This window comes from Pseudophryne corroboree, chromosome 4, assembly GCF_028390025.1.
Source record: "Pseudophryne corroboree isolate aPseCor3 chromosome 4, aPseCor3.hap2, whole genome shotgun sequence".
Classification (NCBI taxonomy): Eukaryota; Metazoa; Chordata; class Amphibia; order Anura; family Myobatrachidae; genus Pseudophryne; species Pseudophryne corroboree.
In genome coordinates this window covers 923,336,460-923,351,783 of record NC_086447.1, presented here as the reverse complement: position 1 = coordinate 923,351,783, position 15,324 = coordinate 923,336,460, and the positions used below count along the sequence as shown (strand labels likewise).

The following is a 15,324-nucleotide window of genomic DNA, read 5'->3' as shown; positions in this document are numbered from 1 at the left end:
GAAGGTATTTCTCTAGGCCTCAGCCTGGTTTGGATTGGTTGCCACAGCAACATTTGAACTCACTTCTCTGGTTCTCCCTGCCTCCTGCAGGTATGAACTCCGACTTCCCAACCAACTCACACTCAAGGCTCACTGGCCTGGCTTCTTCTGAGCAACGTACAGTACTGTAAGCTCAGTCACAGAGTTTGGTGGACTTCCCTGTCTCCTACGGGTTTAGACACTGACCTCCTGGCCTACAATGGCTTCTCAACACACTGGGCTCTTCAACTGCGAGCGCAGTCTGACTGACTTTCCCAACCCCACTTGGGCTGGATACACAAGTTGAAGCCTGACATGACTGCAGCAGTCGTCCAGACTTCTCCACTCTACAATTAGGTGTGCTCCCATCTGCCTTTTCTTCCTGTGTGAGAGGATCCCTCCTGCCCCACACAGAATCCATGTCTCACTAATGCAATTTACTTTCATACTGCCACATGATTGCTATTGTCGCCACACTGCGCATGCGCCACACGCACAAGGCGCATGCGCACTCTAAGTGCGATCGCATTCCGGAAGAATGTGATCGCACTTTGATTGACAGCGGTGGGCATTGTGGGGGCAGAGTTACGGTGTTGCAGGGACCGTGCAGAGAAAACATGGGGGGGGGGGTAGGCAGTCACAGCAATGCCCACTGTGGTTAGGCCACAGCAATGCCCACTGCAGGCCAAGCCACAGCAATGCCCACTGAGGGCCAAGCCACACCAATAACCACTGAGGGCCCAGCCACAACAATAACCACTGAGGGCCCAGCCACAACAATAACCACTGAGGGCCCAGCCACATCAATAACCACTGAGGGCTCATTCACAGCAATAACCACTGAGGGCTCATCCATAGCAATAACCACTGTGGGCCCAGCAACATCAATAACCACTGAGGGCCCAGCCACAGCAATAACCACTGAGGACCCAACCACAGCATTGACCACTACGGGCTCAGCCACAGCAATGCTCACTGCAGGCCAAGCCACAACAATAACCACTGAGGGCCCAGCCACAGCAATAACCACTGAGGACCCAACCACAGCAATGACCACTACGGGCCCAGCCACAGCAATGCTCACTGCAGGCCAAGCCACAACAATAACCACTGAGGGCCCAGCCACAGCAATACCCACTGAGGGCCCAGCCACAGCAATAACCACTGAGGGCCCAGCCATAGCAATAACCACTGAGGGCCCAGCCACAGCAATAACCACTGAGGGCCCAGCCACAGCAATAACCACTGAGGACCCAGCCACAGCAATACCCACTGAGGGCCCAGCCACAGCAATAACCACTGAGGGCCCAGCCATAGCAATAACCACTGAGGGCCCAGCCACAGCAATAACCACTGAGGGCCCAGCCACAGCAATAACCACTGAGGACCCAACCACAGCAATGACCACTGCATGCCCAGCCACAACAATAACCACTGAGGACCCAACCACAGCAATGACCACTGCAGGCCAAGCCACAACAATAACTACTGAGGGCCCAGCCACAGCATTGACCACTGCAGGCCCAGCCACAGCAATGCCCACTGCAGGCCAAGCTACAACAATAAACACTGAGGGCCCAGCCACATCAATAACCACTGAGGGCTTAGCCACAGCAATAACCACGGAGGGCCCAGCCACAGCAATAACCACTGAGGGCCCAGCCACAGCAATAACCACTGAGGGCCCAGCCACAGTAATAACCACTGAGGGCTCAGCCACAGCAATAACCACTGAGGGCCCAGCCACAGCAATAACCACTGAGAGCCCAGCAACATCAATAACCACTGAGGGCCCAGCCACAGCAATAACCACTGAGGGCCCAGCAACATCAATAACCACTGAGGGCCCTGCCACAGCAATAACCACTGAGGGCCCTGCCACAGCAATAACCACTGAGGGCCCAGCCACAGCTGTAACCACTGAGGGTACAACCACAGCAATGACCGCTGTGGCCAAGCCACAGTAATAACCACTGAGAGCCCAGCCACAGCAATAACCACTGAAGGCCCAACCACAGCAATGTCCACTGCAGGCCAAGCCACAGCAATAGCCACTGAGGTCCCAGCCACAGCAATAACCACTGAGGGCTCAGCCACAGCAATGACCACTGCGGGCCCAGCCACAACAATAACCACTGAGGGCCCAACCACAGCAATAACCACTGAGGGTACAGCCACAGCAATGACCACTGAGGGCCCAATCACAGCAATGATCATTGCGGGCCCGGCCACAGCAATGCCCACTGCAGGCCAATCCACAACAATAACCACTGAGGGCCCAGCCACAGCAGTAACCACTGAGGGCTTAGCCGCAGCAATAACCACAGAGGGCTCAGCCATAGCAATAACCACTGTGGGCCCAGCAACATCAATAACCACTGAGGGCCCAGCCACAGCAATAACCACTGAGGACCCAACTACAGCAATGACCACTGCGGGCCCAACCACAGCATTGACCACTGCAGGCCCAGCCACAGCAATGCCCACTGCAGGCCAAGCTACAACAATAACCACTGAGGGCCCAGCCACAGCAATAACCACTGAGGGCTTAGCCACAGCAATAACCACTGAGGGCCCACCACAGCATTAACCACTGAGGGCCCAGCCACAGCAATAACCACTGAGGGCTCAGCCACAGTAATAACCACTGAGGGCCCAGCCACAGCAATAACCACTGAGGGTCCAGCAACATTAATAACCACTGAGGGCCCAGCCACAGCAATAACCACTGCAGGCCTAGCCACATCAATAACCACTGAGGGCCCAGCCACAGCAATAACCACTGAGGGCCCAGCCACAGCAATAACCACTAAGGGCCCAGCCACATCAATAACCACTGAGGGCCCAGCCACAGCAATGACCACTGCAGGCCAAGCCACATTAATAACCACTGAGGGCCCAGCCACAGCAATAACCACTGAGGGCCCAGCCACAGCAATAACCACTGAGGGCCCAGCCACAGCAATAACCACGGAGGGCCCAGCCACAGCAATGACCACTGAGGGCCCAGCCACAGCAATGACCACTGAGGGCCCAGCCAGAGCAATAACCACTGATGGCCCAGCCACAGCAATGACCACTGAGGGTCCAGTCACAGCAATAACCACTGATGGCTCAGCCAGAGCAATAACCACTGAGGGCCCAGCCACAACAATAACCACTGTGGGCCCAGCCACAGCAATAACCACTGAGGGCCCAGGCACAGCAATGACCACTGTGGGCCCAGCCACAGCAATAACCACTGTGGGCCCAGCCACAGCAATAACCACTGAGGGCCCAGGCACAGCAATGACCACTGTGGGCCCAGCCACAGCAATAACCACTGAGGGCCAAGCCACAGCACAGCAATAACCACTGAGGGCCCAGCCACAGCAATAACCACTGAGGGCCCAGTCACAGCAATAACCACTGATGGCTCAGCCAGAGCAATAACCACTGAGGGCCCAGCCACAGCAATAACCACTGAGGGCCCAGCCACAGCAATAACCACTGTGGGCCCAGCTACAAATTACCACTGCGGCTCCCACTGCTACATTTTCAAAACAAAAATGTCAGATATTATCCATCATTTTTTCAGTAAAACATGTTACTAACCAAATAAAAATCTGCAACTTAGGACAGAACATAAAAAGTTGATCGTAACTACAGGAGACAACATTAAAAGAAAAAAGAATTCTCTTTAAATTAATGATAGAATTATTGGCAAATTTGTGTAGATTTTTGTATTGCCTACTGGTGAAAAAAGAGACTACGATATATTTGTATAAATTCAATTTGGAAAGATAGAAGTGTGATCAATGCAGGCTTCTCCGTTCCCTGTTCTCTCACAGCAGCCATATTAGAGGGCGATCACAGTTAGCAGCCGCGGACAAGGGGCGACGGTGTAATGCTTCCCTGGCACCTTGCGGTCACCAACATCACAAATAATTCTTCGCGCGTCATAGAAGTGTTCAGGAAAAATCTGCAAAGTTGTATGACCATAATAAGCGTCAATGTGCACAGCCACACATCGTGACCAGGGGGCCGAAAGGGGGCGGCGGGTAGTAATTACCTGGGTCCAGGCTTGTTGGAAGAGGGGCCAGGGTCAGCGGTTGCGACAGTGCAGATAAGGGGACAAATATGCCACTTTGCATCGTGTGGAACCCAGGCCTGATTCAGTCCCTTGGATGGGTGTGGATCATCAAATCGACAGTATCTAGGTCGACAATGTATAGTCAACCACTATAGGTCGACAGTCACTAGGTCAACAGGGGTGGAAGGTCGACAGGGTTTCTAGGTCGACATGTGCTAGGTCGACAGGTGAAAAGGTCGGGATGAGGTGTTTTTTTTTGGGTGTCGTTTTCTTCGTAAAGTGACCGAGAACCCTAATTAGTGCACCGTGTCCCCTCGCATGGCTCACTTCGCTCGCTATGCTTCGGGCAAGGTGCCTCGCTCCGCTACCGCTTCGCTCAGCACAGATTACCGTTCACGTGGATCGTTAAGTATGAAAAAGTAAAAAAAGAAAAATATTTTTTTGAAAAACTCATGTTGACCTTTTGACCTGTCGACCTAGCACATGTCAACCTAGAAACCCTGTCGACCTAGTGACTGTCGACCTAAACATTGTCGACCTAGATAGTGTCGACCTTCAGACCAGATCCCCCTTGGCCAGTTTACAACCTATAGGATGTTTTGGTGTCAGAAATCTCTTGTGAAACATATCAGTAAGTGCTCAGGAAAGGAGATGTGCAGATGTCACCACTGAGGTTGTGAAACGTTCGCCCATTAGGGAAGCGTCTGCACGGACAGATGACAGAGGTTACCAAGGTCAGAAAATGATTTTGCACTGACTGAGCCATCACTAATGTCTCTAAATAAAGCTCCAGCCTGAGAAAGTGCAGCAAAGGGTTAATCACAGCTAAACCGCCACGCTTTGGGCACTGTCCTGCCTGTGGGCGGGAGAGATGTTAGGGGGTCACTCTATCACCCCTACTCTACGTAGCATCATCCGCACCGTGGGCCTGTTTCAGTGCTTATATGCATAGGTGTTGAAGGGGGATGTTTGGCGGCGGGACAATTTAGTGGCACCAAAATGAAATGATATCTTGCCATCCCTACCTAAAAATGTTGTGGCGCCCCTGATACATGGAAGCAACAGCGCAAATATGGTAATGTAGCAGGAGGCGTCATGCAGCATGTCCTAAGACGCGGAATCTTATCATCTGCCACCAGGAACAGACTGGAGCTCTTAACCAGCCCGGGCAGCCTGTACGAAAAGAGGGCGTGGTCACAACTTACAGGGGTGTGTCACGGGGGAAAGGGTCCTGGCCTCACGGCATGCCACCGTGTCTCTCTGTATGCGGGCGGCCAAGCAGATCGCTGGGTAGCTGCACTGCTCGGCCAGCCCAGGCTTGTCTGTGTCCAGGGGGTCCCTGGATCCATGCGGCCAAGCAGCGCGTCAGGGGGCTACACTGCTCGGCCAGCCCAGGCTTGTCTGTGTCCAGGGGGTCCCTGGATCCATGCGGCCGAGCAGCGCGTCAGGGGGCTACACTGCTCGGCCAGCCAAGGTGTCTCTGTGTGACCGGCCCATCAAGCCATGGACCCTTCTGGCAGAGATCCTGTCCTCTTCCCTCTCCAACAACCGCAATGTCTCTGATATATTCTCCAAATCAATATTTCTCCGCCGCCTGTTTCTCAATTGAAAGTATGGAAAGATCTCCCTTCCAAACACACTGTCACCTGGGGCTGACGCTCTGCGTCATCACCTGACTCATTCCTGCAATTACACCGACCTACACACCGTGGGGGGGGGATTCAAATAACCAGCATTAAGCTAAGATTTCATTGCTGGTCGACTTAAGGCGCATATCCCGTCTTATTTTCAGAAAGCTCGTTCGCCGCATCTCCAGTATATAGGCTTACCGTCCCATTCCTTTAAACCGGGATACTCATGAATTACACAGGTTCTGTGACTTATTGATAAAAAAAACTGCTAAAATCACATAATTTGGACCTTTTTTGTTCCTACAGTATTATTAACCTCAATAACATTCATTTTCAGTCAATTTTGACCACCTCACAGCTCACAGTAATGTTTTCATCCGCTGTAGGCCAAAGGCTGCAGCAAGCTGGCTGGTTACTAAGCAACAGAGCAGCGGCACAAACACAAGGCAGTTTAACGCACATCTATGGAACATTCCCACGCAGCAGTGGCAGGAAAGTGGAGCAACATGGAATTGTTCTTGAGCCTTCCCACCCACCGTTATATTGGACATTGAAAAGGACATATTGTTTTTAATGTATAATTAAACTGTTTATATACTTTTACTACACCTTGACTATCTCCTTACTTACAGCTGCTTGGAAAAACCACCATAGTAACACCTATACAATATATTCCTTGTTCGATAAATATTTCTATTGCCCTTTCCTAAACTTTTTGCCCTCTTGACCACTAAGGGGTAAATTTACTAAAGCTTCAAAAACAGAGATTTGGTGATGTCGCCCATAGCAACCAATCAGATGATTGGTTGCTAGGCAACATCAGCAATTCTCTGTTTTAGAAGCTTTAGTAAATTTACCCCTAAGCAGTATATTCAATTACAGTCAGATCCTCTCCGACAGAGAGGATCTGACAGGTCAGTATTCAATAGCGTACCGTTTCCGCCCCTCTCTTATGGGCGAAAATGACTGGTCGAAAATTGACCATTTTTGACCACGGCAGGGTCAAAAACACATGGATTCCGCTCATCTATGTGTTTTCGACTTGTTGGAATTTCCGACAGGGCAGAAATACAGCACTTCAATTGAATACAGTTTGTAATTGTTCTAGGAGCCACAAGTGTCAGTGTGTCATTGTTCTAGGACCCACAAGTGTCAGAGTGTCATTGTTCTAGGACCCACAAGTGTCAGTGTGTCATTGTTCTGGGACCCACAAGTGTCAGTGTGTCATTGTCCTGGGACAGCAAGTGTCAGTAATTCATTGTTCTAGGACCCACAAGTGTTAGTATGTCATTGTTCTAGGACCCACAAGTGTCAGTGTGTCATTGCTCTGGGACCACAAGTGTTAGTGTGTCATTGTTCTGGGACCCACAAGTGTTAGTGTGTCATTGTTCTGGGACAGCAAGTGTCAGTAAGTCATTGTTCTAGGACCCACAAGTGTTAGTATGTCATTGTTCTAGGACCCACAAGTGTCAGTGTGTCATTGTTCTGGGACCACAAGTGTTAGTGTGTCATTGTTCTGGGACCAGAAGTGTCAGTGTGTCATTGTTCTAGGACCCACAAGTGTCTGTGTGTCATTGTTCTGGGACCACAAGTGTCAGTGTGCGATTGTTCTGGGATGTTCAAGGATCAGTGTGTCATTGTTCTAGGACCCACAAGTGTCAGTATCAGAGCCGGCCCTAACCAATATGATGCCCTAGGCAAGATTTTGGCTGGTGCCCCCTAGCACCACCGCTGGTTCCGCCTCTGAACTTGCACCTCTTTCCCAGCACCATCACCCCTCACCCATAGCAGTCCTTATTTTGGTGTTTGTACCCCCTATATTTTAAATAGGAACAGTTCGCACATTTGGCGCACAGCCCAAAAAGGGGCGTGTTTTTGCTGGCAAGGGTCATGGCCACACAATGGTAACCCCAATTCCAATTACACCACACAGTACTGCAACTTTATTCACATTTTGTCATGCGATAGTGTCCATAATTCATATTACATCCCACAGAAGTATCACTTTACCTTATAAACGTTACTCCTCACAGTAGAGCCCCTTATTCACATTACATCACACCCTATTGCTCTTTATTCACATTAGATGACACAGTAGTTCCCTTTCTATACACAATGCCACATAGTAGAACACCTTATACACATAATGCCACACATTAGTAATGCATTTATACACATAATTCCACACAGTAATGCCCCTTACACATATGAGACACGTTATTAATGTCCTTATAAACATAATGTGCCTTACACATATGACAACCTTTATTAATGCCCTTTTACACATAATGTCTCTTACACATATGCCGCACATTATTAACGCCCTTATACACATAATGACACACATAGTGCCCCCTACACATTTGCGCACATTATTAGTGCCCCTATACACATAATGACACACATACAGTAGTACCCTGTTACACATATGCCGCACATTATTAATGCCCTTATACACATAATGACACACATAGTGCTCCTTTACACATATGTTGCACATTATTAATGCATTTTTACATGACACACATATTCCAAACACTACTGCACAACCAACCCACTCACATGCACACAGGACTCACATGGCAACTAACACTGTGACCTCTGCCTCTGCTTCGATACAGATGTGTCCTCATAAATCTTGCCTCAGTGCTAATGTTGGGCACCTTTTTTCTATGAAAATGCATCTTATTTGCATTGCTATGTGGCTAGGATGCACAAGCAGCTTCTGCTGATTAAAATGATATGCAGCATGCCTATATACTGTGTGAGACTGTGGCTGTATCTGCATATGAAATGCTACACACAGAATATAGGCATGCCGCATATCATTTTAATCAGCAAAAGCTGCTGATGCCCCTAGGCATATCAAATGCCCTAGGCAATTGCCTAGTTTGCCTATGCCTATGGCCGGCTCTGGTCAGTATGTCATTGTTCTAGGACCCACAAGTGACCCACAGAGATTCACTGTGTAATAAATAGCTTTATATACAGGAATGTGACATAAACAATCCAAAAATAGCACCTCTCATCATTAGCTGTATAATACTAAAAACCGAGACACACAAAGAGCAGAGGAGATGTAGCTGTGGGTTCTCGTCTACCATCATATTCCGCATTGCATACTAATTACAGGTTATGCTGAATCATGACTTTTCCTGAACACTCTAAAATTAAAAATGGAAAATTATTCTGCTTTCCACAATTACGCAAATCTGATAGCACCGTAAACCACGGCAAGCGGCAATACTGCAATGGAGATAGAAGTGCAACATGTGCTTGGGCAAGACATGAAACATCTTTTGCTAATGAAAATGGAAATGTAATCTGAACGCCTTGTGAGAGCGAGTTCTTATCCCGCTAAGATGAGCAAAGCACTTGGCGCCGCATCAAGATTTCAGGCCTTTCTGGCCTTTAAGCCATCATGTCTTAGTCCAGGTTTTATTTTTATAGTAGTATGAAATAACCTGTTCTTAAGGCAGAAGTGAGAGGGGGAGGGTTCTTCTGGCTGCTCTTACTGACGTATAATTCTGCAGAGTTTATGCAGTATCATGTCACCGCCAAAGGGTACTATCTTTGTATTGTCAGATTCCTGGTTGAGGACGTGGTCATTTTTTTTTTTCACGGATGCCCCTATATCTGTCGGACATAGGGGGTCATTCCGAGTTGATCGCACGTAGCAACTTTTTGCTGCTCGTGCAATCAACCTGACGCCGCCTATGGGGGAGTGTATTTAGCATTGCAGGACTGCGAACGCTTGTGCAGCCCTGCTACGCTAAAAAAGTTTCAAGTAAAACAAGACAAGGGCTGCAGTTACTCACCCAGCGATGAAGGTCCCGGACTTGACGTCAGACATCCGCCCTCCAAACCCCTGGACACGCCTGCGTTGGACTCACCACGCCTGGAAAACGGTGAGTAGATGCCCCGGAACGCCTCCCCGCCATCAATCTTCTAGCGATCGCCGCAGCAATCACTTTCTGCGCTGGCGGCGTCACGGCCCGGCTACGGCTGTCACCCAGCAACGATGCGCATTGCGGGCACCGCGCAGCGCAGTCCCGTCCTGTTTGCACCGCAGCGAAGAACCGCAGCGTGTGAAGTGCAAACGGGTCGGAATGACCCCCATAGCCACCTCAACCACTTTATATGGCATCAGAGGATCTTTAAGCCCAACATAAGACAAAGACTTCTCATATTCCTTCCTTTAAATGGCATCAGAGCCTCTTTCTGCCCCTATAAAAGCTGGACAGAGCCCCCTTTATGCAGTGATACATCCATCACTAGTCAAAAACGTTGATGGCGCCATCAGTGGAGAACAGTGATTTCTGCCCCTTAAATGGACATGCCTAATTTTTAGCAAGACCTGCCGTGTACTCTGCTCAGGTCGTGGCGGCCATTTTCCAAGTGATTTTTGTCCGCAGTGAGGGCTGCTGTCACGTGACTCCGGAGGGGTAAGTATAATATGTGGGTGCGGTGTGGGCCCTGCTGGAACCAGGGACCCATGTGCACAACACACACTGCACCCATTATAGAAACGCCTATACCTCTGCTGGTCAATGTGGAAGTAATGTGCTGGAGCTGAAATAGGGAGGACGCCACACTTGCTGGAAATAGCAGAACGCTTCTGATTGGCTGACAGCATGCTCATCTAGTCAGGTGCCAGCTGTCATGTCAGTTCTGTAAATATGATCCCTCATGGAAACAGGTTTGGGGACGGTGCGCTGCCTGCGGTGGACATGCTTGGCCAGTAGGATCGCTGCTCAGCTTGAATGTCTGTCTTGAACTGCCATCTTGAAAGGCAGTGCACCAAACCCAAACCTGTTTCTGTGACATGACGGTATCACCGTACACCACGACAAGCCGTGTATGGTGCCCTTTATGAAGCCTGATCACACTATGTACCTCAATGTGTCCGCCAGCCCCGCCATCCTACACCTGATGCTGGGACAGTATGGTTGAACTTGATATGAGGTGCAGGGTAATGGCTGTGAGGGAAAGGACCGGTCTACCTGCTCCAGCCTGGCGGGGAATTAGACTGATATAGAGAACTTTACTCATCTATAAAAGTCGCAGTACACCCTTTTGTTTAAAAAACTGTGCAGTAAATGGGAAAACTGAATAATCCAGTAAGGGACGGGTGAGGTGGGCTATCTTTTAGGTTATGTACCGAACATGGGCGCCATCTTGAAATCGGCCATCTTGAATCAGTTTTCCCATTTTCTGCACAGTTTTTGAAACAAAAGGGTGTACTGCGACTTTTGAATCGCCCTGTGTGTATATATATATATATATATATATATATCCGTGTGTTGCAGTAGGCACTCATGTAACATGCATATGGCCGGGCTGCCCTCCTTGCAAGTATACGCTGTGTATGGCTTGTAGCAGTGGGAAACAGCCCTCTGTTCCCATGGGACAAACACAGGCGGCACTCCACGGGCTCCATGTGCACAAACTCTCATGCATTTTTACTTTCCCCTTTTTTCTGATTTTGTGTTCCATGTTCTTTCTCCCAACGCTTTAACGAGTCTAGTGGGGCGATGTATGTTTGGCTTTCATGTTTTGATTAATATATTACATTTTGCTAATGCCATGAGAGTTTGTGCACATGTATATCTATGCACACTATCCAGGTACTTTTATTGAAGTAGGTGTCCGATTTTTAATACACTTTTGCACTTTCTTGGAAACTATATTTTGTTTCCTCTTAATGAGTTTAGATACATCACGTATCACTTTGTTTGGTAACATTGTTATTGTCACTTTGTATTTTCAGTGCGTCGGTGGGACGCGCCGGGAGGTTTGTTGATCGGTAGCCTAGCAACGGCTACGTCATGATTCTGTGACCGGATGCTGGTGCCGCCGGAGGCTCCCGCCCGCCGCGTTCCCCCGGCTCATGCGGTATGTATTGTGTATTTAAGGTAAGCGTTTTTATTATACACTGTTTGCTCACCATGTGTCCTTGAAAAAAACACCCTGCGCGGTGTTGAAACGTCGGACCTGCCATGCTGTGATTTACTTCACTTATTAAATATCACCATTTGTTCAAGCCCGTGGAGTGCCGCCTGTGTTTGTCCCATGGGAACAGAGGGCTGTTTCCCACTGCTACAAGCCATACACAGTATATATATATATATATATATATACAAATGGAAGAAGAGGACTGCGGCACTCAGTTTTTTGGTGCCGCAGTCCTCTTCTTCCATTTGTGTGCATCTGATCCTGAGGGCACCGGGGCATTTTCAACCCTTCAGTACAAGTGAGTGCCGGGCTGTTGATATCAATATATATATATATATATATATATATATATATATAATAGGTAGATTTAGAAGATTTGATTCATTGTCGCTTAATACTTGTCAAAAACAAAACTTGGTAAGTGATATATGAGGAAAGGAAGCTGAATACGGAGTACAATAATTGTCACAACAAAATCATTAACGATAAATAATACATAATAAATAGCGTGATTCGTTATCACTCACTGTGACGCCTTCATGTTTGCTTACCCACTAATTATACCTAGTTCTGCATGAGGAGGCTGAAAATGGCCCGCACCAGCTGCACAGATTTCTCCAAGAGTCAGAGGCCAGGGACACACCTCAGGGGCCGGACAGAAGGGCGCGCAGAACATTACTAAGCTAGTTCTCACCAGACAAGACTCGGAAGAGGATACTTATTAAAACTTCTAAAAAAGGAAAGTGGAGGTGGTACACCTGGCAACAGGACACAGAATTAGCGATGTTGCCTATAGCAACCAATCAGATGCTGTCTATCATTTCTCTAGTGTCTTTTAGAAAATGATAGACAGCATGTGATTGGTTGCTATGGGCAACATCACTAATTCTCTGTTTTAGAAGCTTTAGTAAATTTACCCCTTAGTATAATTTATCACGTACAGCCTTGAAAAAAATGAGAGCTAGAATCGGATTGGTTGCCAGCGGCAACAGTTCCACTTTTCCAATTTTAGAAGTTTCAGTAAATCTTCCTCTAAGAGTTCTGCAGTTTAGACAGAAATCTGCGTTATCTCGCTGTCTCCAGCTGTAATCAGCCCTATATAGAGATGGATGACATCACAGGATTCTGCAGTGTTACAGCGAGCACGCCTGACTCACGGTAAGATACGTTACCATCCACGGGGGGCGAATTATTGCTTCTGCTTTGGAAGAAGAACACTCACATTAATCTTCTGTATTTCTGCCGCTTTTCCTATCTACATTAGTATATATACAGTATAAATTGTATGAATGTGAGGCAATGATAAAAAGCAGTGGCAATTAAGATAGGAATTACAGCTGTTTCAAGATAATGGCCCAGATTTATCAAGCTTTGGAGAGTGATACACAGCACAGTGATAAAGTACCAACCAATCAGCACCTAACTGTCATGTTACAGACTGTGTTTGGAAAAATGACAGTTAGGAGCCGATTGGTTGGTGTTTTATCGCCCTGCAATTTATCACTCTTCAAGGCTTGATAAATCTGGGCCAATGGCACAGGAGTGTTATCAGCGGAGATGTCTTGAAAGGGGGGGGGAAATTAATAAGTCCAGCAAGGCAATATCATCTTATACATGCAAATTATTTCTTAATGGGATAATCAGGCCAAAATGGCTGCATCCTCCGGGCGCCATCGGTTGCATTTGACGATGGGCGACGATTAGAGGATTGAGCTGTGTCTGGCAAAGAATGGGTGAGCTGCATGGCTGCACTTAGGGCCTGATTCAGACCTGATTGCAGCAGCAAAATCTTCCTCTAATGGGCAAAACCATGTGCAGTGCAGGTGGGGCAGATGTAACATGTGCAGAGAGAGTTAGATTTGGGTGGGGGGTGTTCAAACTGAAATCTAAATTGCAGTGTAAAAATAAAGCAGCCAGTATATACCCTGCACAGAAACAATATAACCCACCCAAATCTAACTCTCTCTGCAAATGTTATATCTGCCCCACCTGCAGTGCACATGGTTTTGCCCATTAGAGGAAGATTTTGCTGCTGCAATCAGGTCTGAATTAGGCTCTACGTTTTGCGCCCACATGTAAATGAGGAATGCATTGCGAGTATTGCGTGTTTGCGCACAGCGTGTTTCCCCATAATAGTGCATGATTTCCCAACACACACGGAAGTGCTCCTGTCCTATACATCTAATGCAGGGGTGGGGAACCTGCGGCCCTCCAGCTGTTGTTGAACTACACATCCCAGCATGCCCTGCAACAGTTTTAGCATGGCCAAATAGCAAACCCGTAGCAGGGCATGCTAGTATGTGTAGTTCAACAACAGCTGGAGGGAGTGCTTGATAAATCGGACAGCATAGCACGCTTGGCCCCGGGTCGCAGCCTATAGTAGCCTACGGACTACACAAATTTTAAGGAAGAGGGATCCTCTCTGTCGTCCCTCGATGACGCATGCGCGACGACCCTGGATGCAGAGTGACGGCGTAAGCTTTTCTCCAGGACCGGCTCTTATCGGAACTCGTATCCTGGCAATCGCCTCTTGTTAAATTTGCGTGATTTTTATTTTTTTCAAAATTTTCACATTGCAAAATTAGACGAAAATATTTTTCTCACATCCGCATTGTAATAAATCGGCCCCAGGTACGTGTCTAAACCTTTCTGGTTAAACTTTACAAAACTGCATGGAACCACGGGAATGGCGGCTCTGTCATATAAACTTCACAGGAAGCACCATGGGGTAAATTTACTAAGGTGAGAGGTTTTTTTTAGAACTGGTGATGTCATAGCAACCAATCAATCAGATTCTGCTTAACATTTATCTAGCTGCTTCTAGAAGATAATAGATAGGATTGGTTGCTATGGGCAACATCACCAGTTCTAAAAAAAAACCTCTCACCTTAATAAATTTACCTCCGTATCCTATGACACTACAATGCGGAGCTGTACTGCTCACTGAGGATGTATACTGATAACTGTACAGCACCGCACTGCAGTATGGGGATACATTCCAGTGTAATGTACAGACCGCTTCCTACAGAAGCAATACAGCAAAGCACAGGGTTACATATAACAGCCAGGGTCTGGCCTCAGCCCTAGGGGGATCCTGCCTGTGCCACATACATACACAGTGCACCTACCTACAGCTGGCACCTGGGGTGCGGAGCTCTGAGTTCAGGCTGAGCTGCAGACATACCTCTGTCCCTGTGTCATACACTTCTCTCATGTCTTGCACAATCTCATGTGTGTGTAAGGAGACTTTCCTGCTCCTCCCCTGCTGCCTGCTTCCCTCACCCCCCTCTCAGCATTACTGACCTGCAGGATGTTACTCTGGGTGCCAGGGAAGGAGTTTCCTTCATGCCCAACTTCTGGGGTTAACTCCTGTAAAAGTGAGGTAACATGGCGTCTGTTTACTCCAGCAGTGTATGCCCCTGGGGGGCAGATGGGATTACCTCCAGGCTCCGGCACAGGGGCTTAGCCACCACTACACAGCAAGCTCCCTTTCTGCAGGGAATTGGGCGCAGAAAACAGCACAAATAAGTGCACCAGGTTTGTCCCCAGTCACAGCCACCTCCCAGCGTGGGGAGATGTCAGCCTTTGGGCTCGGTACAGCAGGAATAACATAGGAAACTACGGAAGGAAGCTGTTTCCAGGCTGTGT

General features: G+C 48.2%; 1 protein-coding gene across 2 annotated transcripts in view; it reads right to left on the bottom strand.

Moving 5' to 3' along the window:
- The window catches only part of TLR5 (toll like receptor 5), a 31,336-nt gene extending 16,408 nt beyond the window's left edge, over window positions 1-14,928 (bottom strand). Inside the window, exon 1 of one of the 2 annotated variants that reach the window (XM_063919030.1) lies at window positions 14,861-14,928. In XM_063919030.1, coding sequence (XP_063775100.1) covers window positions 14,861-14,877 — 17 coding nt within the window. In that variant the 5' untranslated portion in view covers window positions 14,878-14,928. Of the gene's footprint in view, window positions 1-14,804 lie in introns of both variants that reach the window. The other variant, XM_063919029.1, reaches the window with a different exon arrangement.
- Window positions 14,929-15,324: the final 396 nt, after the last annotated feature.